The sequence below is a fragment of the Ovis aries genome, chromosome 4 (assembly GCF_016772045.2).
Source record: "Ovis aries strain OAR_USU_Benz2616 breed Rambouillet chromosome 4, ARS-UI_Ramb_v3.0, whole genome shotgun sequence".
NCBI classification, from domain to species: domain Eukaryota; kingdom Metazoa; phylum Chordata; class Mammalia; order Artiodactyla; family Bovidae; genus Ovis; species Ovis aries.
The window spans coordinates 103,992,875-104,019,308 of record NC_056057.1 but is presented as its reverse complement, the minus strand read 5'-3'; the positions used below and the strand labels follow the sequence as shown (position 1 = coordinate 104,019,308).

General features: G+C 42.6%; 1 protein-coding gene across 2 annotated transcripts in view; it reads left to right on the top strand.

Annotated features, from left to right (window-relative positions):
* KIAA1549 (KIAA1549 ortholog) overlaps nt 1-26,434 on the top strand; it is a 125,860-nt gene that overhangs the window by 44,237 nt on the left and 55,189 nt on the right. For both annotated transcript variants that reach the window (XM_004008294.6, XM_042248890.1), the window contains exons 2-9: nt 406-3,087; nt 4,324-4,412; nt 5,609-5,786; nt 8,114-8,244; nt 10,469-10,652; nt 13,323-13,382; nt 14,568-14,716; nt 23,761-23,938. In XM_004008294.6, coding sequence (XP_004008343.3) covers nt 406-3,087; nt 4,324-4,412; nt 5,609-5,786; nt 8,114-8,244; nt 10,469-10,652; nt 13,323-13,382; nt 14,568-14,716; nt 23,761-23,938 — 3,651 coding nt within the window. The remainder of the gene's footprint in view (nt 1-405; nt 3,088-4,323; nt 4,413-5,608; nt 5,787-8,113; nt 8,245-10,468; nt 10,653-13,322; nt 13,383-14,567; nt 14,717-23,760; nt 23,939-26,434) is intronic.

Sequence of the window (26,434 nt, the reverse complement as noted above, 5' to 3'; positions counted from 1 at the left end):
AGCTCCACCTGCCTCTGGGTGGTCATGTAACTGATTTAGTTACCTTCTCCGAACTTCTCTTTCTCAGTGATAAATGAGAAGAGATGAGACGGCTCTGTACGTCCTCCTCTATAGTATTCTGTGGTGGTGTGATAAGACAAGGAACATATCAGTGTGTGTATATAGACAGACAGACACAACATGCTTAAGTAAAAAGTGGTGCTCAAATTTATGAATGTTTGCAGGTATTATGCTGACAGTTAACTGGCAATTTCTGGCTTTCAATTGGTTGTTTAACTTTTTTTGAATCGTGGATATTCAGTGAGTGGGTATCTGTTGATGGAGAATATTTTCATATCTGAAACAAAATGTTATCAGTGTGACGTTTCATTGCCTTTCAACTAAACTTGGCTGTTATTTTCTCAGATGAGCTCCCTCTGGAACAGCACAATCTTTCTTTCTCCTCCGTGGAGCTCATGCCGAGGGAAAGTCCTGTGCCCAGCACTGCATACGTGGCCTTAACAGAAACCGCTCCAGGGTCCCCGCAAAGCAGTTCTCCCCACGTCACGTCATCTCTATCCACCACGACTTTTGATACAGCCTTTTTTAACCAAGGAAAATGGACCCAAAGTACAGCAGATCCCAGCATCTTTGCGGCAAATTATGTGGCAGTGACGAGCAACGAGGTCCTAGATGACGATGAAATGGACAACTTCTTGCCAGAGACTTATTGGACCACCTCCCGTGTGGTTTCTCCGGTGCGATACGTCACAGTCAGTCCGCCAGAGCCGCCCAAAGAAACTTTAGAGTCCGTGCTGACTCCATCGTTACCCATAATACCTTTACAAGATGAGGAAGTGACGTCAGCCTGGCTAAACACGGTGCAGCAACCAACCACGCGTGCTGAACTCCCCGGTCATTTCAATGCTTTTCAGTCAGCTTTTCCCGCTTCTGAGGGCATAATTCCAATGCCCAGTAGGAATTTGGTGTTTTATCCTTCTGATGCTTGTGGACACGTGTCAAGCAGGACTTTGCCGGAGATCATGGCTTCAGGAGCAGAGGGCTCAGGAACCCTCCTTCTTAGGTCACAGTCTTCTGAGTCCTGGCCACTGGGCGATGATGTTACGCAGCAGCCATCTCCCCCGTCAGGGCAGGTCTCACCACCTCTAGAGGATGCTCTGGCCACAGATACAGACAGATACCCTGATGTCACCACTGCTTTGGGTCAGAGTCTAGACAAAACCGTCCCTCCAGGTACACACCGTCCTGCAGCTCTGTCCCCGAGGGTCCTTGCTTTCAGCAGCAGCAGTGCCCATTGGGCTTTGTTTCCGCCTCCTCTGGCACCTGGCTCCTTTTCTGCTCAATCAGCTGGCATGTCACATAACCCCTTTCTTCCCAGCGATTCCAGTGAGGCATCAGAATGGCCCGGCCACTCAGTGGTCCCAAGTCGTGCAGGTGACTCTCATGTCTGGAGCCCGGTGTCTTCGTTCAGACCATACATGTGGTGTGTGTCCTGCGCTGCGGTGTCGTCCCGGCCCGTGCTGTCAACGGGCCTCACGGAGAAGGACGTGGGATCGGGCGATGGTGCTGAGACCCTGTCCCCCACCTCCTTGGAAGCCAGCAGCATCTCTCCACTGAGCAGCGTCGTCACGGACTTCTCTGAATTTGAGGAAGATTCTCAAGAGTTCAATACACTTTTCCCCTCCAGGCCAGTGGTCCCTCTCTCTTCTCCATCCGGGGAAATCTCAGCCACCAGCGTCAGTGTTTCAGCCAAGGGGGAAATGAGCAGTGTTGTGGCCGTGCAGGTGTACCCTCCCCACGGCCACCCCTCGGTGTGGCCTGATGCTGCTCTGGGCTCCGCCTCTGTGGCTCAAGTGATGCCGTCCAGCGTGACAGCCCTGCCGTCCTCGGTCGCCCCCGACGTCCTTCTCGACTCTTCTTTCCCCATCACAGCAAACAGAAATACACCTTCGCTCGCTGTCAGTGGCCCAGGTCTTTTTATGTCTTACAGTTCAGATCCGCCAGCAGAGTCTTCGCTTTTCCCGGACCGAGAACCTGTCAGTTTTTCCCAACTTGAAACTGCAAGTATTTGGGGTTCTGCATCCAGCTTTTTCTCTACCCCACCACTGGAATACAGCAGCGGCGTTCCTCCACCTTCGGAAGTATTTGCTTCTCCATCTCTGAAGTCAAGGGATCTGTCTACCTTTGTTTCTCAGGCATTTTCCAGCTTGGTTGAGACACCTGCATTGACTGACGCAATCAGTTCTCAGTCACCGCAGCCCTCCGTTCCTGGTTCCACAAACCTGGAGTTTCCTCAGCCCTGGCCAAGCTCAGACTTGCTTTTAAGCACGTTCGCTCTTCTCCCTGGTTACTCTGCAGTGTCACAACGCTCCAGCTTCCCCTCTGATTCTCTGAAGCTTTCTGCAGCGCCCACAGTGTCGCTGGCAGACGCTGAAGCTCATTTTACCTCCGCTTTCACTGAAACTACCTCCTCTGTTGAGTCTTCACTCATGTTGCATGAATCTGCAGTCACCACCCTGGTGCCCTCCAGCTCCGAACCCGTTTTGACTGCGGACTCTCACTTCTTGTCACTTTGGACTGCTATTCCTACATCCCCTGTGTTAACTGAACCTTCTCTCTTTTCAACCCTGACACCTTCTGGTTATATCAGTGCTGTAAACGATCACATGTCTGTCTTACCCTCTTTCCCGGAAGTCACCCCTACCAGCACAGTGCTGGCCACTGCCGGGCACCTGCCGTCAGCATCCTCGTCTGTTCCTGACGTGACCCCCTCGCCTCTGCCTACAGAGCCTACAGGTGGTTCGCGTGGGCCGTCTTTCACACCCGCGGATTTACCAAGGAACACCTCCACTGAACCAAGCATATCTGATGCCAGTGGTGCCCCTGAGAATTCTGGTCACACTACCCTGAACAGCAGAACTGCCAGTCAGGATCCCCACGAGGGTGGCACGGTTCTCCCCGCCCTGTCCCTTCATCCCGTGACCACCCCCACTCCCGAAGCATCAGTTCATACTCCAGCGCTGGTCACCACCAAGTCGCCATACGTGTGTGATATTACAGTTCCTGATGCCTATTTGATCACAACTGGTAAGCCCCTGCTTCACGTCCCTTCTCTCAGTGGGGGTGATCTCCCAAAGGTGCTAATATAAAACGTGTATATGATGTGCAGCTTTGGGGCAAAGTATAAGGTCTGGGTCCAGACAACTCCTCACTGCTTTACCAGCTCCCATGAGTTCTCCGGACAGTTAGCTTCTCTAAGCCTCAGTTTCCACAACTGTCAAACAGGGAGGATGGTGGCACTTACTTCTTTGGGTTGTTAATAGAGATTTCAATGCGTTAATGCATATAAAATACTTAGCCCAGTGCCTGGCCTATATAGTAAGTGCTGACAAAATGCTACAGATTAGCAGCAATGAAAACAGATTTAAATGAAGCTTAGAAGTGTTTGCTAGGATCTTTGTCTTTGGAGCTCATAACCCATTGGCTGCATAGATGACACAGTTAAAGTAAAACATCTTCATGTTTAGTTCAAGCAGTTAGTTGGACAAATGTATCAGGGCCTCCACTGCAGTTTCTTCTCACTTTTCCTGGAAAAGAGGGGGAAACTTTGTTTTTATATGAAAGTGTTAGTTACTCAGTGGTGTCTGACTCTTTGCAAACCCACAGACTAGCCCACCAGGCTCCTCTGCCCATAGAATTCTCTAGGCAAGAATACTGGAGTGGGTAGCCATTCCCTTCTCCAGGGGATCTTCCCGAGCCAGGGATCAAATCCGGGTTTCCTGCATTGCAGGCAGATTCTTTAGCGTCTGAGCCACCAGAGAAGCCAAGGAGAGCAACATGGGGTGACAGTGTCCTCTGAACTGGGTCACAAACCTTGACCTTCTCCCCAGCCTGCTGTCTGAGTTACTGGCCAACAGGCGACAGCTTCTCTTGCAGCTGCTTGGCTGTTTTAGTTGTAGGAACCTGGAGTACCCCGGATGTCATGTCTGAACAAGTCTGGCGACCGTGGCCTCCCATTAGACTTTCCCACTTGTTCCTCCTGAGAAGCGGCAGGTGTGCGTCAAGCCAGCGTCCTGTTCATATGCACTGAAGTATAATGTGTGGTTGATCAACAGCCTTGTTCTCTGTGTTGGTTGGGATGGAGATAAGGGATAGAAAGGAAGAAGATGGCAGGAGAGGAGGAGCAGGCAGGGAGCTGAGTGGTCAGGGAAGGTGGAACTGGGAGGAGGGAGGAGAAAGCACTGGGTCTTTTTTCTCCACGCTGAGACCAAGGGAGCCCGTGGGTCCTCTGCACATTCATAATGACACTAACCTGCCTTGCAGTGCTGGCCCGCAGAGCTGTGCAGGAGTATATCATCACATCCATCAAAGAGGTGTTGAGGACCCACTTTAACCGCGTGGTGGAGCTCAAGGTGGGTCTGCATGGTGTGGAAATCTGGACAGGGAGCTTGGGTGGATTGCACGTCACAGTGGGAGCAGGACATTTGCTTTCCTCTCTCCCCCTCCCTCCTTCTGGTGGACACCTTCTCTTGCTTTGGATCACCCCTCAATATCCAGTTCTCCAAGGAAGCCTTTCTGACCCCAGACAAGGCCAGGTTTAGTCCATCAGGGGACATGTTGGCAGAGTGGGAACAAAGGGCTCTAAGACTCGAGTCTAGGGTGATGACCTAAGGATCTTGCTTTCCTTGATTTACATGAAAGGGCTTGGATGAGAGTTTAGAGTGAGTGTGTGTGTTTCTGTGCGTTGAGTGAGATGGGTTTCTAGGTGCTTTATGCTGGATGCCTGCTAGTGCCTCCTGTCCCCTGCTGAGCTCACAAAGCCACGTTCTAGGCTGGCGCCATCCTGAACGGAGCCATGAGCCACGTGTGGCTGTTGAGCATGTGGAATGCGGCTTGTCCCGAGTGAGATGTGCTGTCAATGCAAAATAAACACCAGATTTCAGAGACTCAGTGCAAAAGGGAATGCACAGTATCTCATTAATCATGTTTTTGCATTGCCTACAATTGAGATGATATTTCATATATGGTTTAAGTAAAATGTTTTAAAAATTAATTTCACCTGTTTATTTTTATATTTTTAAGTGTGGCTACTAGAAATTTAAAAATTGAATATGTGGCTCATATATTTCTTGTGGATAGCTCTGCTTAATAGAGTCAGTGCTCCTTTTTATGTGGGTTAAATACAATAAAATACCTTGAATTTTTCTGAATTCCTTATTTGGTTCCTGTTTTGAATATTCTTTTTCACAGTCCTTGATCTTGTAATTTTGTGCTTTTGTTGAGAAAGTTGACAGATATGTGAGAGGAATAACTAAAATAAAATTTAAATTATCTCTGAAGCCATACCCCTTCATTTAAAATTATTTTTAAAACTTTATTATTTTCCTTTTTTTTTAATACTGGAGTGGGTAGCCTTTCCCTTCTACAGGGGATCTTCCCAACCCAGGGATCGAACCCAGGTCTCCCGCATTGCAGGTGGATTCTTTACCAGCTGAGCCACAAGGGAAGCCCTAACTTTATTATTTTTCTACTCAATACAGCTTCCTTTAGTTTGAGTTATGTTACCCTCAGATTTTCTAATTAATGTCTTTTGTCTTTATTTTTATAGGTTTATGAACTATTCGCTGACTTCACTTTCCTGGTAACGTCTGGTCCCTTCGTTTACACGGCAATATCTGTCATCAATGTACTTATAAATAGTAAACTTGTACGAGACCAAACTCCTTTAATCTTGGCTGTGAAACCCTCCTTCCTTGTGCCAGAGTCCAGGTTCCAAGTTCAAACAGGTAAGAAGACTTAAGTATAGTTGTTCTGATTTGTAAATAGAATTTCATTTTATTTTTTTATGTTTTAAAGTAGTTTGGGGAGGATTGTGTCAAAACTTGTTATTCAGCGTTTCAAAAAACTTTATAATGATGTTGAATTTCTAGCTTATATAAAAGTGCACAGAATAATATAATGAACCCCTAGGTACTCATTGTACGGCTTCAACAATTGGTGGCTCAGACAGTAAAGAGTCCGGTTGCAATGCAGGAGACCTGGGTTCAAGCCCTGGGTTGGGAAGCTCCCTGGGTTGTGAAGATCCCTTGGAGGAGGGCATGACAATGCGCTCTAGTATTCTTGCCTGGAGAATCCCCAGGGACAAAGGAATAGTCCATGGGGTTGCAAAGAGTCAGACGCAACTGAGTGACTAACACACACAACAGTTTTCAACTCCTAGCCAGTTTTGTTACATCTTTGTCCCCAGATAAACCCCCTCCTCTCACGTTATTTTGATATGGCCTCGTGTCATCTCATTCATAAATATTTCAGCCTGTGCCTCTAAAAGATAAGACTATTAGGACTTCCCTGGTGGTCCAGAGGTTAAGAATCTGCCTGCCAATGCAGGGGACACAGGTTCGATCCCTGGTCCAGGAAGATTCCACATATCATGGGGCAATTAAGCCTGTGTGCCACAGCTACTGAGCCTGCGCTCCATAGTGAGAAGCTTGTGAACTGCAACTAGACAGTAGCCTCCACTCTCCACAACTAGAGGAAGCCCACGCTCAGCCATGAAAACCCAGCACAGCCAAAAATAAAAACATAAATTATTAAAAAAAAAGAGAAGACTATTAAACATAAAACATACACATGCATGCATACACACATCTATTCACAATATCATTGTCGCACCCCCTGAAATTAGCAGTAATTCCTTAATGTCATTTAAATTCTTATTATGGACTTTTAAAAACATACAGAAGTAGAAAGAATACTGTAGTTAGCCCACATATGTGCATACAAACCTAAAAAATCATCAACATTTTCCCAATTTTGTTTATCTCACACAGACTTTTTTGAGGAAGCTAGAGTGTTTTAAAACAATATCAGATACCGTGTCATTTCACCCATACTTAGAATTCATCACTAGTGAATTTATTTATGTTTCAAATGTTTTAGTTTTTGAGGCCCCAGTTATTATCTTAGATATTTTTCCATTTTAAAATGGTATGAGTCACCTTCACCTTGCTTGTAGTCCTTTGGTACAGTTGGCTTTTCACATTTCCATGATACGATACATGTGAATAATATATCATGGACTCCTGTATACTGTTGCTGGGAATGTAAATTGGTGCAGCCACTATGGAAGACAGTATGGAGGTTTCTCAAAAAACTGAAAATAGAACTACCATATGACCCAGCAGTTCCACTCTTGGATGTGTATCCAAAAAAATGAAAACACTAATTCAAAAAGATGCATACACCTCAGTGTTCATAGCAGCATTGTTTTCAATAACCCAAGACTTAGAAGCACCCAAGTGCCTGTCAACAGATGAATGGATGAAGATGTGATATGTATGTGTGTGTACATGTATATAATGGTGATGCTAAGTCATGTCAGACTCTTTGCGAACCCACGGATTGTAACCCACCAGGCTCCTCTGTCCATGTGAACTTCCCGCAAGAATGCTGGAGTGGGTTGCCATTTATTCCTCCAGGAAGTCTTCCTGACACAGGGTTTGAACCTGTGTCTCCTGTGTCTCCTGCATTGGCAGGTAGATTCTTTACTGCTGAGCCACCTGGAAATCCCTATGTATTTATATACTACTCAGCCATAAAAAGGAATGAAAAATTGGCCATTTGCAAGAACATGGATGGACTTAGAGGGTATTATTCTAAGTGAAATTAAGTCAGACAGAGAAAGACAAATACTGTGTCTTTGTGAATAAAACAGAAAAGAAATAGACTCAAGAGAGAACAAACTAGTGTTTACAAGCGGAGAGAACCAAGGGTGGGGACAATATAGATGTTAAGAGATTAAGGGGTTGCGAACAACTATGTATAAAATAGATAAGCTACAAGGGTATATTGTATAACACAGGGAATATAGCTAGTATTTTATAACTATCAATGAAATATAACCTTTAAAAATTGTGAATCAGCGTGTTGTACTCTTGAAACTTACATAATCGTGTACATCAGCTATCCTTCAGTAAGCTAATAATTTTATAGAGCTTAACCGTGCACTATGGGACAGAGTTCATGGATTTAGACACTGTTTTGTCCCTCTCCTCATTTTAAATACTCAAGAAACGCCTAGTTCAGGGGACTTTGTTGCTGTCCTTCTTTTCAGTACTCCAGTTTGTGCCTCAGAGTGTGGACACCGGCTTCTGCAACTTCACCCAGCGCATCGAGAAAGGCCTGATGATAGCGCTCTCAGAAGTGAGAAAACACCACCAGGGGAGGTATAACCTCACGGTGCAGGTGAGAATAGCCTTGAGTGCAGAACAAGATGCTTTATCTTTTAAAGAGGAACCCGTTTCTTAATGTTTTGTGTCAGACACACTTAACTCTTCCTAATTCACTCCGGCAGAGGAGATTCGGTTCTCATGGATTAGAGAGCATCTCTTTGCATGGCATTGAGCCCACAGAGCATGAATAGGCTAAGTATATTTGAAAGGTTGCAGAGTGGCACAGTAACCAGGGAGCTCAGATATGGTGAGCTGAAGAGAGATGAGCCTACGTGGGAAATGTAAGAATGTTCTAGAAAAGAACAGTATCAACTTAAATAGCCAGTGAGGGGAATGCCTGAATACACTGGAGTTTCATAGTATGCAATTTCATTTCATGGAATACCATGAAATGCAGTGCTTCACTGTATGAACATAATATAGTACCTGTCAAAGAACAGGCTTTGTACTACATAGAAACTGATGCTTTTACGTTTCTTTGAAATTTATTCCTCCATATTCTTTGTTTTTTCTTTTTCGAATTCATCTTAAAAAGATCTTGGTGATCCTGGATCCCCCATGCATATTTCTTACTTTTTCCATCTCTCTCTCTTTAATATTTATTTATGTATTTTTGGCTGGGTCAGGTCTTAGTTGCAGCATGCGGGATCTTTTATTGTGGTGTACAGGCTCTTCATTGCGGTGTGAGGGCTTCTCTCTAGTTGTGGCACAGGCAGGCTCAGTAGTTGAGGCTCACGGGCTTCATTGTCCTGCGACATGTGGGATCTTAGTTCCCCGACCAGGAATCAAACCCAAGTCCCCTGCATTGGAAGGTGGATTCTTAACTACTGGACCACCAGGGAAGTCCCTCTACCTCTTTTTGAAATTCCCTACTTTTACAGATTTCTAAATCTCGTCCTCCTAGTTATTGACGTAGTCTTCAGCTGTGTTCATTACGTTTTTCATTTCCTCTATTGAATTTTCCTTTAGCTATCATTTGTTTTTCATTGTTATTTGCTCTTTGTTTCATTGCAGGCTTCCTATAATAATGCAGGCTTGTCTTGAATGATGTTGCAATATTCCCTTGAAAGTTTCTGAGGCTGTTAATTAGAATTTTTAATAAGTTGTCTTCCATGTCCTAAGTTTTCTCTGCATGCTTTGCCATTGTTCTGTGTTTATCTTGGGTCTTCACTTTCGTGCTGTTAGTTTCCTGTAAACATCTGCTGGCCGTTAGTGGTTGTCTTTAGGAATGAGGAAGAAGGTGGTTTTAGCACCTTGTTCATCTTTCCCCTTCAGCTGTAGAGTCTGTGTCTACATCAGCCCTCTCTCCTGATAGAGTTCCCTGGAGCCCCAGGTACCAGGCAGTATGTGGTCAGGGGCAGGCGACCGTCATATGAGATGAGGAGGTTGTATCCTGGGGATGGGGTGTGTTGATGTATTTTTCATGGCAGAACAGCTCCTCCTTTCACGCTTTTTCCTTCTTTGTCTCTTGTGTGCACTGTGGTTATTTTCACCCACCTTCCTGCTTAGAGGCTGCCCCACAACAGGTCTTGGGCCCTCTCAGACCAGGAGCTCATTTCCTCAGGGAGCAGTTCTTCTGCTTCCTGGGGTAAAGCTGGGGCTGCCAGCCCTTCTGAGTTGGCCTGGGTGTGACGTGGGAAGGGAGAGGGGTGAGAGATACCTGAATCAGTTGTTGGCACCCAGTCTTTACCTAGTGACCCCAGTGGCTGTCCTGCAGCCCACTCTGGTCTCAGTTCCTACAGATCTCTGGGAGGAGGCCTCCTGGGGCCTCTGGAGGAGACCCTTCTCAGACCACTGTGGTCTGTGCGTGTGTGTGTTTGGGGGTCTTGGTTCCCTCTGTTCTGCTTTGTATCAACATGATTCCCACCCTGTCTCCAGCTTCCAGTAATTTGACAGAATCTCTGGTTTTCTTCTTTTCTCGGTGTCTTTGTAGATTTATTCCCCTTTGTTCATCTTATTCTTATTTCAGTGGGATTTGGGATGGGAACAAAAAGGGGAGGAACTATAAATACATGTGCTCATTTTTCTACTTAATGTAAAAAAATGTTTTCAGTAAACTGAGGGTTTAAAATTATTACAAAAGGGAACCTGGTTGTGAAGCCAATTACTTTTCCTTTAAAAATATTCTTTAAAAAAAAAAAATTGGTAAGGGAAATTGTAAGAGAGAAATCATAGTCAGGCTTTTAGCTAGATGTTTTAATTTATCTTAGAAACTCTTTCCAATTTCTTTCTTTCAGATCTTGAATATCACTGTGGGATCTTCGAGGCTGGCTCCTCACCGGGGCCCGGTGAACATCATCTTTGCTGTCAGAGGCTCGCAGGGGTTTCTGAACGGATCTGAAGTGAGCGAGCTACTCAGAAACCTGAGCGTGGTGGAATTCAGTTTCTACCTGGGGTACCCGGTGCTGCAGATCGCCGAACGTGAGTGGTGCTCTCCTGGGGAACGTGGCTGCGAGCGCTTGCGTTGGTGGACCTCTTCAAACAGAATAGCTAGCAGAAATCCAGAATATAAATCAGATAAAACTGGAGCTTCTCAGATCACGCGGGGGTGGACCTCCAGAGCCCTCCTCTCCCCCCAGGCTTGCTTTGTTATTCTCTTTAGAGCGCCAAGGGTGCTATCCAAGATTATACCAGTCCTAGAAGAGGTGAAACCAGAGGGACTGAGTAACAGATCTGTGGTTACCAGGGGTGAAGGATGTGAGGAAAGCAGCTTGGAGTAGGGGCAGGGGGTAGTGATGAGAGTGTCTTGTATATTATGGTGGTGATTACACACCTCTATGCACTTGTCAAAACCCATAAAACTATTAGGTTGGTGCAAAAGTAATTGCGGTTTTGCATTGTCGAACATCGCCATTTGACATCGGAATACCTTCTTAAATAAATTTGGTTATGTTATGCATCATTTTAATGCCCATTTCTTGCTTTATGTTTTTTTGCTAGTGACTTATTACTGGCTGTGTATTTTATATTTATTTTAGACTATGGAAATGATGTTAAACAAAAAGCAAATTTGAGTGATTTCCTTATTTGAGTGATTTCCTTATTTGAGTTCAAAATGGATCGTAAAGCAGCAGAGACAACTCACAACATCAACAAAGCATTTGGCCAAAGAACTGCTAATGAATGTACAGTGCAGTGGTGGTTCAAGAAGTTTTGCAAAGGAGAGGAAAGCCTTGAAGATGAGGAACGTGGTTCGGAAGTTGTCAATGGCCAGTTGAGAGCCATCACCAAATCTGATCCTTTTCCAGCTACACAAGATGTTGCTGAAGAACTCAACATCGACGATTTTACAGTCATTCGCTATTTGAAGCAAATTGGAAAGGTGGGAAAGCTCGGCAAGTGGGTGCCTTGTGAGCTGACTGAAAATAAAAAACAAATTGTCATTTTGAAGTGTCCTCTTATTCTAGACAACAACAGTGAACCATTTCTCAATCAGATTGTGTCGTGGGTTGAAAAGTGGATTTTATACGACAACCAGCAGTGACTAGCTCAGTGGCTGGACCAAGAAGAAGCTCCAAAGTACTTCCCAAAGCCAGACTTGTACCAAAAAAGGTCATTGTCACTGTTTGGTGGTCTGCTGCTGGTCTGATCCACTGCAGCTTTCTGAATCCTGGCGAAACCATTCCGTCTGAGAAGTATGCTCAGCAAATTGATGAGGTACCCTGAAAACTGCAGCCAGCTTTGGTCAACAGAAAGGGCCCAGTTCTTTTCCACAAAAACACCTGACCACATGTCACACAACCAGTGTTTCAAAAGTTGAATGAATTGGGCTCTGAAGTTTTGCCTCATCTGCCATATTCAGCAGATCTCTTGCCAACCAACTACCAGGTCTTCAAGCATCTTGACAACTTTCTGCAGAGAAAATGCTTCCACAACTAGCAGGATGCGGAAAATGCTTTCCAAGAGTTCATCAGATCCTGAAGCATGGATTTTCACACTACAGGAATGAACAAACTTATTCCTCATTGGCAAAGATGTGTTGATTGTAATGGTTCCTATTTTGATTAATAAAGATGTGTTTGAGCCTAGTTATAATGAATTAAAAATCATGGTCCAAAACCGCAATTATGCTTGCACCAACCTAAATATACAGCAAAAAGACCAAGGTTTACTGTGTGTACATTTAAGAAGAAAAAAGAAACAGAAATGAAAACCAACAAAACCTTCCTTCCTGGTGGAAACAGTTCAATTCACAGTACAAAGGGAGTGGAGTCGGGATAGGGGAAATATTTACTTCCAAAAAAACAGTAGATTCCAGAGTTGAAGTCAAGGGAAAAAAAAAAAGATATCAAATTCTTTTTCAGAATGGAACAGCCAGATGGCTTAATGATTATTACTGGGTTCTGTGTTTGTCGCTCAGTCGTGTTGACTCTTTGCAACCCCGTGGACTGTAGCCTGCAAGGCTTCTCTGTCCATGGGATTGTCTAGGGAAGAATACTGGAGGGGGTAGCCATGCTTTCCTTCAGGAGATTTCCCGACCCAGGGATCGAACCCAGGTCTCCCGCATTGCAGGCATATTCCTTCCCATTTGAGCTACCTGGGAAGCCCTTATCGTATTTTAGTGTAGTGTTAATTAAATGAAAAAGAATAACTTGTAAAATGCAGAAGTAGACAGGGATGAAATTGTTATTTACGAATAGCAGCTTTCAGTGATACATTATGCAGGTATGGATGGACTAATAGGTATGCCAGACATTGGGTCACTTTACCCTGGCTGAGTCATTGCTGGGAATTTCCAGGGCTCTGAGGAACATGGAGTGAAAGCTGGTTGCTCTGGAACAGTGACATTTCAAGGGGAACTTATGGGTGAGCTCTGTGAAACAGTGTCCCATGATGTCACCCTTTCTTTCCTTTTCTCCCTTTTTCTCCTGGAGGCTGACATGCTCAGGACCCTGTCACTGTCTCTGCCTTCACCCCAACCTGGCACCCTAGCCTTGCTCCCACAGACAGAGCTGATTAGTGAAGGAGAGATGGCATATTGTGACTTTATCCCTTGCTCCCTAGAACACTCACCTTTCTGACTGTTGCAAACATGTTTTTTTTTTTTTTTTAACAGATCTTTCTCCTTTTCTAACTCTTTCCTTCTTATAGCCTTCCAGTACCCGCAGCTCAACTTATCTCAGCTGTTGAAGTCCTCCTGGGTAAGAACAGGTATGTTTAACTTACATAATGTTTTGAGAAACTGTAAGAGGAAGAAGCCTGTGCTGGTGTACTGAGAGGGACACCGCCTTTCCTGTTTCTGAGTCCTAAATTCAGGGCAACATGTACCTTAGATTCTTGGCAAAGAATGCATGAGAAAAGGGATTCAGATTCCACCGTGAGAATATGTCCCACTGAGTTATGGCACAGAAAGGGTTGGCTTTCTTTAAAACTCATACGTCAAGTCCAGGACAAAGTCTAAGAGGAATTGACAGTCTTCTGACCAGAGCAGGACAAGGTTCCAAAGCAAGGATCTCTTCTTATCCCCTAAAAGCCTCATATTTCTGGTTTGACAAGGGCAAATAAGGTAACTTGGTGAGCAGTTAAGAAGCATGTTTTAAAGTCTTGTAGGCCTGGGTCAGATATTCATAGCCATGGAATTGCAGATAAAGGGTTTCTAACTTGGGACACAAAAGAGTAAAAGATGCCCAGCCTGTGACAGTGTGGGAGCAGCCTGGTACGTCACTGGTTGTGGGAGGAAGCTTGCAAAGTGGGGATCATCACTATGGACAGGTTCCTGGGCCCTGCAAGTTCTCATTGCTCACGTACAACATAATGCCTGATGAAGGCCCCACCTCTTTGCATGGTACAGTGGCCTTATTTTTGAAATAATTTTCCTAGTGGTTAAGTGACTTGCACATGGTCCTGTCTCAAAGGGAATTTGAGCCAGTTTTGGCTGAAAAACTCAGACTCTTTTCTTCTATATCATGCTGAGAAGCCGTTGTCTGTTTAGATAATCCAGATGTCTGAACACAGGCTTCCTTATCTCAAATCAGTTAATGAGTCTGAATCTTGAGTCAAGATAGAATATGAGCTCAGACCATTTACAGAAATTTTGAAATCAGTGCAGACAAAACATTTGATCTTGTGTAGGAACTCTCAGCTCCAAAGCTCCTGCATTGCTCAACTCCTGGGACTTCTGGCTACCAGTCTTTGTGAACTTTAGAGATAAGACCCATGACCTACCCTCCTGAGGCTCTCCCGCACCCCATTCGTCTTCCCTCTTTCCCCTTTTAATGTCTCCTTCCTAGGGATCGGCGTTTTATAGTAAGCCTGTGTTAATTTCCTTTACACACACTCTTTCCTCTCCACTGTTAACTTGTTTGGGGGCCTGTGTGTGTTTCGCCTTAAATGTAGTCCTCCTGGGTGTTGTTGAGAAGCAACTCCAGAATGAAGTGTTTCAAGCTGAGATGGAGCGCAAGCTGGCCCAGCTGCTCAGCGAAGTTTCCACCAGAAGGCGGATGTGGAGAAGGGCCACCATCGCTGCTGGGAACAACATGGTGCAGGTAGGGAGAAGGCCAGAGGAGGAGGGAGGGGAAGGAGAGAGGAGCCGTCTAAAAATGGGCCATGTTTTCACGCAAATGGAAAATGCCAGGAGAAAAGTCTTGATAAATAGACTGATTGCTGTCTTAAGCAGCAGTGAATGTGTCAGCATTTCGTTCCGCTAGAGTCTGGACAGATACTTCCCGAGTCCTTAATAATTGGTCAATGCAGCAAATGGCCTTGTAGGGACCACAAAGAATGTATAAATGGATTGCCGCTGGATGACCTGATTTTATGGAATGGTGCACATTATTGATAGCATCGTAGAGATAAATCATTCAGCTGTGAGAGGCCTTTCGAGACGGGAAAGAGGAAATGTACTGTCCTCTATCCCAGCGCTCTGTCTTCCCCACCTCCCGCCAGCCCTGGTTGTCTCTTGTTACCCAAATTGTCTTCACTACATAAACTGGCAGAAAGGTTGCAATGACAGATCCATTTGAATCGAAACGTGACTCATTTAAAAATGCACATGCTCAAGAGTTGAGGGTTGGGGCTGTAATTAATTCCCATCTTGATATGAATTATGTTATTTTGGATTTACGTCTTTACCACATGCTGACTTTTAAAGCTAGGGAAATGGGATATTTAGAGCTATGTCATTTCAGAGACAAGAAGCCAGGGTGAAACCCCAGCGTGCAGAGACGTGGAGGCTGGTGGTTTAGAGGCTTTAGAGAGAAAGATGTGAAGCTGACACTTGGGTGGGGAGCTGGCCATTTTGCTGAGAACCAGCATCACCATCATCCCTCAGCTCTTTTACCAAGTTTTCCCCTGGAAATGTTGCTCTTTATTTTCCCTCCCAGAAAGGTGGTTGTTAGGTTTCTAAACTAGTTTCTTTGCCAGATGCTATAGAATATGGAGAAATTGAAAAACTAAAAATAAATGAGAGCAATATTAAACAAATAACTGTAATACTAAGAATAAAAATGAACATAAAAAGCCTTGCCTTATTTAGCAGCCTTGGCTTCATAGAGCTCAAGGTCTGGGTGAAGGTTAATTTATGCACATAAAATAGCTATAGAGGACCATAAAATTTCATAATGATATGCTTAATTAGCTGTGCAAGTTCCCTAAGATAGAAATGTGGAATATGTGAAAGTTAACCAAGTCATCCTAGGCTAATGGTGCCATCTAATGAATTGCTTAGAAAACATACCCTACATGTCTTCTGCTTTAGAGTGACCAAACATGGAGACGTAGGCAAGGATTTATGTACAACCAGGACTCTTCATCAAAACATAATGCTATGGCTGATTCGTGTTGATGTTTGGCAGAAACCAACGCAATATTATAAAGCTAATAAATAAATTTAATTAAAAAAAAAGAAAAAAGACCATAATGTGTAAAGACCCTATTGCATAGCACACGGAACTCTCCTCAGTGTTATGTGCCAGCCTGGATGGGAGGGGAGTTTGGGAGAGAATGGGTTCATGTTTTATATGTATGGTTTAGTGCCTTTGCTGTTCGCCTGAAACTATCACAATGTTGTTAATCTGCTATACCTCAACACAAAGTATTTTTGGTGTTAAAATAAAAAAAAACCATAATGTGTAAAAGTGAAAGTATTAAAACAAACTCAAAGTCCAGCAATTAGAGAATGGGCAAATAAACTGTAGTGAAATCTTTATGTTAGAATGTCCCATTATCATTTTTTTTTAGATTAGAGAATATAGAAAAAAGCTCAAGTAAAAAGAGGCTGCAAATGAATATATGCAGTGTAATCCAAATATTAATGTACATGTTATTTAAAAAGTGATGGGGAGAATATGCCAAAATATTTGCAGTGATTTTCTTTGGTTGATTGAGTTTCAGGTGATTTTCGTTATATTCTTTATCCTTATTTTTCTTGTTCTTCAAAATTTCTCCAATGAGCATATAATTTGTATAGTTGAATATGTGATTTTGATCAGAAAATATTAAAAAAAAAATAAAATAGAAAATGTTGCCCCAAATGATGACTGTCACAGCCTGGTTTTATGGATTTCAGATATTAATATGATAAGTCATCTAGAAAGGATGTTGGGATTAGATTTTACAGACTGTTACTTTCAGATTGGAGAAGCATGTAGCATTTTTAATCAAGGTAGATGTCACTGGATATTTGTATGGTTTCTGCAAGAAGAAGCATTTCTAAAACTTATCCGAACTTTACAATGGAATAAGTAGGCACATAGGTAGACAGGCAGGTGGATATAATCTGTTGTGTTTCAGTAGCCCTTTATAGTATTCCATCCTAAGGCTAATGAAAATCAGCTACTACAGCACAGTTCTGAGGGAGGAGGTAGGTGGTTAGGGAGCAGAAGTGGTCAAGGAACTAGCCTAGAAACAGCAAATGAAGGGCTGAACAGGTGAGCCGTTCTTAAGATGTAGAGGTATAAAGAATAGATTCTCCAGGGACAAGAGTTTGGACCTATGTAAAGGATCATTATACATGATATGGAAGTAGGCGTTCACAATGAAATCATGAAATAGTGGCCCAAAGTTTGCCAGAAGTTTCCAGTGGTGAAGAAAGAGGCCAACAGCCATGTCCAGAGCACAGGGCACTATTACAGTTCTGTGTTGTGGCTAGAAAAGTAGCAGCTACATTTTGCCAATGGCAAATGTAGAGACCAGACATTCAAATTACATGTCTAAAATAGAGGGCTTGGGGTTACCGTTGATCATTCTCTCAGAATGTCAGCCCACTATTTTGCTAGAGTCTAAAGAGGCCGTAAAGTTGTTGCATATTACTAAGAGAAATAGAAACAAAATAGAAAGCTATGTTTATGCAAAACTGTGATATATCAAGTGTCATAGATTCTGAAGTACTGATGTAACAGGATTCCCTGTTAACACCAGAGAGATACAAATTTTGGGACAAATTAAAGTATTGTGTGACCCAGCAGATAATGAATTTATGAGATTTTTCCCCAACTTGATTATGAAGTAATTGACATATAACATTGTGTAAGTTTAAAGTGTACAGTGTGATGATATGCTTTATGTACGTTGTTTAGTTGCTAAGTCACGACCAACTCTTTTGTGACCTCATGGACTGTAGGGGTCTCCTTTATCCATGGGATTTCTCAGGCAAGAATATTGGAGTGGGTTGCCATCTCCTCCTCCATTGATTTATATATACATTGTGAAACAGTTACTAATACAAGATTAGTTAGCACATCCATGGCTCACATATTTACTTTATTGGTGTATGTGGTGAAAACTTTAAGGTCTGTTCTCTTAGCAACAAGTATGCAGTACAATATTATTAACTGTAGTCACCATGCTATACATTAGATCCCTAGAACTGGTTGACTGGAAGTGTACCCGCTTTGACCACCATCTCCCCATTTCTCTTCCCCTCCACCCTCGCAGTCACCAAGCTACTCCTTCCATGAGTCTGACTTTTTTAGATTCCACAGGTGTGAGATCATACAGTATCTGTCTTTGTCGGACTTACTTCACTTAGCGTAATACATTCAAGGTTCATCCCACATAGTTGCAAATGATGGGATTTTCTTCTTTGGGATGAATAATATTCCACTGTGTGTGTACATGCATGTATATGTATCATATCACATTTTCTTAATCCATTTGTCCATAGATGGACACTTAGGTTACTTCCATGTCCTGCCTGTTGAATATAGTGAACTTGGGGTGCAGATATCTTTTCAAAGACAGTGATTTCATTTACTTTGGATATGTACTCCAAAGTGGAGCTCCTGGACCATATACTGGTTCTAGTTTTAAATTTTTGAGGAACCTCCACACTATTTTCCGTGGTGGCTGTACCAACTTACATTCCCACCAATAGTGCACAAAGGTTCCCTTTTCTCTACATCCTCACTAGCATTTATCTCCTGTGCTTTTGATAATAGTCATTCTAATAAATGTGAGGTGATATCTCAATGTGGTTTTGATTTGTATTTCCATGATAATTAGTGATATTGAGTTCCTTTTCATGTACCCATTGGCCATTTGTGTATCTTCGGAAATATGTCTGTTCAGATCCTATACCCATTTGTTTCCAAGGGAGATACCAAGGGAACATTTCATGCAATGATGGGCACAATAAAGGACAGAAACGATATGGACCTAACAGAAGCAGAAGATATTAAGAAGAGGTGGCAAGAATACACAGAACTATACAAAAAAGACCTTAATGACCCAGATAACCATGATGGTGTGATCACTCAACCTAGAGCTAGACATCCTGGAGTGTGAAGTCAAATGGGCCTTAGGAAGCATCACTACGAACAAAACTAATGCAGGTGATGGAATTCCACTGGAGCTATTTCAAATCCTGAAGGATGATGCTGTGAAAGTGCTGCGTTCAATACACTAGCAAATTTGGAAGACTCAGCAGTGGCCACAGGACTGGAAAAGGTCAGTTTTCATTCCAATCCCAAAGAAAGGCAATGCCAAAGAATGCTCAAACTACCCCACAGTTGGACTCATCTCACATGCTAGTAAAGTAATGTTCAAAATTCTCCAAGCCAGGCTTCAACAGTACATGGACCATGAACTTCCAGATGTTCAAGCTGGATTTAGAAAAGGCAGAGGAACCAGAGATCAAATTGCCAACATCTGTTGGGTCATCACAAAAGCAAGAGAATTCCAGAAAAGTATCTACTTCTGCTTCATTGACTTTCCTAAACCCTTTGTGTGGATCACAGCCAGTTGTGGAAAATTCTTCAAGAGATGGGAATACCAGACCACCTTATCTGCTTCCTGAGAAATCTGTATGCAGGTCAAGAAGCAACAGAACCGGACATGGAACAACAGACTGGTTCCAAATTGGGAAAGGAATATGTCAAGGCTGTGTATTGTCACCTTGCTTATTTAACTTATATGCGAAGTACATCATGCAAAATGCCAGATTGGATGAAGCACAAGCTGGAATCAAGATTGCTGGGAGAAATATCAATCACCCCAGACATGCAGATGACACCACAGAAAGTGATATCACTTTATCACTTATGGCAGAAAGTGAAGAGAAACTAAAGAGCCTCATGATGAAAGTGAAAGAGGAGAGTCAAAAAGCTGGCATAAAACTCAGCACTTAAAAAATTAAGATCATGGCATCCAGTCCTATCACTTCATGGCAAATAGATGGGGAAACAGTGGAAACAGTGACAGACTTTATTTTCTTGGGCTCCCAAATCACTGCATATGGTGACTGCAGCCATGAAATTAAAAGGCACTTGCTCCTTGGAAGAAAAGTTATGACCAACCTAGACAGCATATTATAAAGCAGAGGCATTACTTTGCCAACAAAGGTCCATCTAGTCAAAGCTATGGTTTTTTCCAGTGGTCATGTATGGTTGTGAGAATTGGACCATAAAGAAAGCAGAGCACCAAAGAATTGATGCTTTAGAACTGTGGTGTTGAAGATTCTTAAGAGTCCCTTGGACTGCAAGGAGGTCAAGCCAGTCAATCCTAGATGAAATCAACCCTGAATATTCAATGGAAAAACTGATGCTGAAGCTGAAGCTCTAATACTTTGGCCACCTGATGTGAAGAACTGATTCACTGGAAAAGACCCTGATGCTAGACAGTGTATTAAAAAGCAGAGACATCACTTTGCTGACAAAGGTCTGTGTAGTCAAAGCTATTTTTTTTTTTTTTAAAGATAGCTGAGTGCCAAAGAATTGATGCTTTTGAACTGTGGTGTTGGAGAAGATTCTTGAGTGCCTTGTACTGCAAGGAGATCAAACCATTCAATCCTAAAAGAAATCAGTCCTGAATATTCATTGGAAGGATTGATGCTGATGCTGAAGCTGAAGCTCTAATACTTTGGCCACCTGATGTGAAGAACTGACTCATTGGAAAAGACCCTGATGCTAGGAAAGATTGAAGGCAGGAGGAGAAGGGGGCAACAGAGGATGAGATAGTTGGATGGCATCTCTGACTCGATGGACATAAGTCTGAGCAAGCTCCAGGAGTTGGTGATAGACAGGGAAGCCTGGCGTGCTGCAGTCCATGGAGTCGCAAAGAGTCGGAAACGACTGAGTGAACTGAACTGAGCTGATGCTCGTTTGTTAATCAGATTTTTTTTTTTTTTGCTATTGAGTTTTATCAGTTCCTTAATATATTTTGAATATTAACCCCCTGTTGAATACATGATTTGCAAATATTTTATCCCATTTCATAGATTGCTTCTTCATCTTGTTGATTATTTTGCCGTATAGAGGCTTTTTTGTTAACATGCAGTCCCATTTGTTTATGTTTGCTTTGTTGCCTGTGCTTTGGATGTCTTATCCAAAACCCATTGCCAAGACCAATGACAGAGCTTTTGCCATATGTTTTCAGGGAGGAGTTTCGTGGTTTCAGGTGTTTCCATTTAGAGTTAATTTTTGCGTGTGAGATGGTGTCCAGTTTTATCCTTTCCGATGTGAATATCCAGTTTTCCCAACTCCATTTATTGAAAAGACTTTCTTTTCCCCATTGAGTATTCTTGGCTTTTTTGTCACCAGGGTCTTTTGTGGTTCCATATGAATTTTAGGATTGTTGTTTTATTTCTGTAAAAATGCCATTGGAATTTTGGTAAGGACTGCATTGAATCTATAGATATCTTTGGATAGTATGGCCATCTTAATAGTATTCTTTTGATCCATGAATATGGGATATATTTCCATTTATTTGTATATTCTTTGGTTTCTTTCATCAGTGTCTTATAGATTTCAGTATACAGATCTTTACCTCCTTGGTTAAATTTATTCCTAAATAGTTAATTATTCTTGATACTATTTTGAATGGGACTGTTTCTTTTTGAGGTATTTTGTTATTAGTATATAGAAATACAACTGATTTTTTAATGTTTATTTTGTATCTTGCAACTTTACTGAATTTACTTGGTCATTCCACTACGGTTTTTTTTTTTTCTTTTTCTTTTTTTTTGCAGAGTCTTTAGGGTTTTCTATATATAATATCAGGTCATCTACAAACAAAGACAATTTTATTTCTTCCTTTTCAACTTGAGTGCCTTTTATTTACTTTTCTTGCCTGATTGTTCCAGCTAGGATTTCTAGTATTATGTTGAATAGGGGTAGTGAGAGTGGAGAATCTCATCTTATTCCTGATCATAAAAGAAAAGCTTTCAACCTTTCACCATTGAGCACAGTGTTAGCTGTGGATTTGCCATTTATGATTTTTTTCTATATAGAGATATGTTTCTTCTGTATTCAATTTGTTGAGAGTTTTTATCATAAACGGATGTTGAGTTTTGTCAGATGCTTTTTTTTTGCATCTGTTGATATGATTGTATGATTTATTGTTGAATTTGGTGTGCTAAGACTGTTGAAAATTTTTGCATTTGTGTTTCTTAAAGATACTGGTCTGTAGTTTTCTTTTCTTGTAGTGTCTATACCTGGCTTTGGTATTAAGATAATGTTAGTCTTATACAATCAGTTTGAGAATGCTTCCTCCTCAATTTTTTGGAAAATTTTGAGGTTTGGCATTAATTTTTCTTTAAATATTTGATAGAATTCATCAGTAAAATCATCTAGTTCTGGGCTTTTTTTTTTTTTGGCTGGGAAGTTCGTGATTACCGATTTAATTTCCTTACTCATTATTGGTCTGAGCAGATTTTCTGTTTCATCATGATCCTGTCTTAGTAGCTTGTATGTTTCTAGGAACTTATCCATTTCTTCTAGGTTGTCAAATCTGTAGGCATGTAATTGTTCACAGTAGTCTCTTTTGATCCTTTATGTTTCTGTGGTATTAATGTAATGTCTTCTCTTTCACTTATAGTTTTTGAGTCCTGTCTCTTTTTATTGGTTCAGTTCAGTTCAGTCGCTCAGTCGTGTCCGACTCTTTGCAACCCCATGAATCGCAGCACGCCAGGCCTCCCTGTCCATCACCAACTCCTGAAGTTCACTCAGACTCACATCCATCGAGTCAGTGATGCCATCCAGCAATCTCATCCTCTGTCATCCCCTTCTCCTCCTGCCCCCAATCCCTCCGAGCATCAGAGTCTTTTCCAATGAGTCAACTCTTCGCATGAGGTGGCCAAAGTACTGAAGTTCAGTTCAGTTCAGTCACTCAGTCGTGTCCAACTCTTTGCAACCCCTTGGACTGCAGCATGCCAGGCTTCCCTGTCCATCACCAGCTCCCGGAGCTTGCTTAAACTCATGTCCGCCTTGAGACTTGTTGTATGGCCTAACATATGATCTGCACTAGAAAATGTTCCGTGTGTACTTGAGAAGAATGTATATTGTGTTGCTATTGGATGGAACGTTCTGTGTCTGTCTGTCAGGTTCATTTGGTCTGCAGCATTGTTCAAATCTGCTGTTTATTGATTCCTGTCTGGATGACCTGTCTCTTGTTGAAAGTGGGATATTGAAAAATTAATAAGACTTATTATCTCAAGAGCAGTGGTTCTCAACAGGGGATGATTTTGCCCCCCTCCCCCGCAGGGTACATTTGGCAATGTTTGGAAACTTGGTTTTCACAGCTGGTGAGGAAGGACATGGCTATTGCTACCGGCCTTTAGTGAGTTGAGGGCAGAGATGCTGCTAAACATCCTATGATACTTGGGGTAGTCCCACATCAAAGAATTATCTGGGTCAAAAATGGCAGTTGTGCCAAGGTTGAGAAACTCTGCCCTAGAAGAACAGGGAGAAAATGCTAATAGATTTGAGAAAGGATTGGCTCGAACCACTAATAGTTTCAGAGAACCAGGGGTGTAGGGAGGACAACGGCACTCTGCTGTGACCTGTTGGAGCTGGTTGATAGCAGTTCTAGACTGGACTTGGTATATTCTATGTACCCTCTTTGCTCTTTTGTCTCAAAGAAGACTTTGAGCAAAACAAAGCACACTTGTCATTCTGCAGAGAGGAGCTTTCATTTTAACTGTTTTTCTTCTCATCAAGAGAGCATCTTGGGGATTCTGGGATCTGGAGTGGTGTAATGACCTTATTAGGAGGATAGGAATAAATCCTGGGTAACACAGTCAAGGTTGAGTGCTCCCAAGAAAGGGCATCTGGAAATGTGAGCTTCTAAAATGCTAATGGTTTCTCTTATCTTTCAGGTGGTAAATGTGTCAAGGCTCGAGGGAGATGACAATCCTGTGCAGCTCATCTACTTTGTGGAGGATCAAGATGGAGAGAGACTCAGCGCAGTCAAGTCTTCAGATCTGATTAACAAGATAGACATCCAGAGAGCAGCCATCATCTTGGGTTACCGAATTCAAGGCGCTGTTGCCCAACGTGAGTGTGTGAGGCTCGGCCGCTCATAGTCATCTGTGCTGAGCTGGGGTCAAAAGCCAGTCTTTTTCTGATGATAATCTCTGAATTTAAAACTTTCTTATGTGTGCATAGTAGATTTATGTCTTATATCTTTAGTATTAGGTATCATTTATATAAGAGGTCAGTCATTAAAATTAATTTGCCGGGACCTTCTTTATTTCAGTTCCATGTAGTTGTAGCATTCTCTGTTCTTTTCCTTACCCAGCATTTTATATTCATAGTGTCATAGTGAGTTTTAGTAGCTCAAGTTAACTTTAATATTTTTCCCTTCTTGTACCCCCCAAAAAATTTATCCTAGGTAAAATAATGTGTTTTCCCTGTATTTATTCCAAAATCTTATATGTCACATTTTGAACATATGGGGTGGGGACAGTGAGTCAAACAGGAAGCTGGGAAGTACCTTCTGAATTTATTGGCTTCCTCCTGGGTCTTCTAAGACAAAGAATCCCTTGATCTTTACCCTTTTCAATCCTGTTTCTCTCCCACCCTGTCCTTAACACAACTCATAACTTAGGGGTGTTTTGATACTCTTTATTATTGCTGGAAGAGTCTAGGCTCCTTCCCCCACTCGCGATGGCTATTCTCGATGCCTTTTTTTTCCCCCAACTCCCAGATTTTGGTTATTTAAAAGTAAGAAAAGGAGACATGAAAGAGTATGTTTTTCTAAATATGGCTTTCTGAATCAGACTACTATTTTAATGTGGGTGTTTTTCCTTTATGTTCCTAGGAGCAATCCTTGGATATTTTGCCCAGAGACATTTCCTCCCAACAGTAAAGGGATTACTAAATGTTTAGAAGGAATTTAGCACCAGAGAGTGTTGAAAATCTCCCCCCAGATTTCAGCGATGAAGGCAGTCCTTAAAAAACGACAGCTTTGAAATGATCCTCAATAATGGAATGTTCTTTGTAAGAGCTGTTCTTGGAAACTAACGAAGATGAGGGCCAGTGGGCACACTTGCTCCATTTTATAGGTGATCATGGGAGAGTTGAAGCAATTAACCACTGGTGGTTTGTGTTTGTATATTTGAGAGATGATTGTATATTGGTGTGTTCTGTTTCAAAGCAGCCAGAAAAAATAATGAAACACTTACTCGCAATTCTTCATAGATGGTATTTCTAACTGTTGGATGAGTGCCCCACTCCAGCTGAGCACTCACTTTTTAAGAAAAGATGCATTGCAGTAGGCTCTGGGCACTTTTCAAGGCTACTTCCATCTGCTCTTGCACCTCTCTTTGGCTCATTTTTGTGCTGAAGACCACAGGGGTAGCAGTCCTGGGATTGGAAGCCTCAGCCAAGACTAGAACCAGCCCCTAAAACAGCTGTGGACCCCATGTCAGGCCCTCATTTTGATGAGTCACAGGGTTTTACTAGGTTAGAACTAAGAAGAGTCTCTAGTTGTCCCAGCTCCTCAGTTTGGTTGTGTAACTCCAGTATTGTCAGTTGTTTTCATGCAAAATAAACTACATATACAAACTATATTCATGGCAAACTAAAAGATGCCAAATATTAACACCCTGTCACTTTCCCTGTTTCCTGCAGAGTCTTTGCTTTGTAATTTGTGCTTCTTTCAGAGTGCCCGTGCTTTAAAGGGCTTCTCCCCTCCCTGGTCACTCAGGGGCCTAAACTCAGACTTAAACCAGCACTAAGCATCTTTGTTTATTGTTACACCTTCGAGTGAAAACATTCTGATCCCGTAGCATGTGTTAACCATTACAGGATATGAAAAAAGTAGAAAACTTAGTCCTTGCCTAGGAGGACTGAGGTTGTGTTTGAACAAAGCACAGTCATGACCATATTAATGAGCGAAGTGGTATTGTATATCAAGATGATACATTTATGTAATAACATAATGCATAATAACATGCATTTTGAAAGAATAGCACAGTACTGTTTATAAGACAAAGACATCCAAGGACAAAAGAACTTAGACAAGGGGAATCCACCGTTGTCATGGAGAGGTTGTTGTGAAGTGACCGTAATGGATGAGGGAGCTGGGCAGAGGGGAGGGGGTGTTTTGGTTTCCAGAGCCTGGTAATTGGAACCTGAGCTTTAAAAGCACCGAAAAGAGTTGCGCTTTTAAGAAGAGCTGAATCTTGCAAGAGGAGGAATACAAAATGAAGAGCATGAGGGCCCAGTACTGGAGGCTGGGTTAGGGAGAGGAGCCCGCGAAGGAAGTTGAGGAGGACAAAGTAATGGCAGCGTGATCGCCCCAGGCCATGGAAGATGGGGGGCGGTGGGAGGTAGGGGGGCGGAGGGTGGAGGATTCAGAATGTTAGTTGAGGGGACTTCCTTGACAGCCCAGTGGTTAAGACTTTACTTTCCAGTGCAGAGAGTGTGAGTTTGATCCCTGGTTGAGGACCTAAGATCCCACATGCCAACAAGCCAAAACATAAAACATAAAATTTTAACAAATTCAATAAAGACTTTAAAGATGATCCACATCCAAAAAAAAAAAAC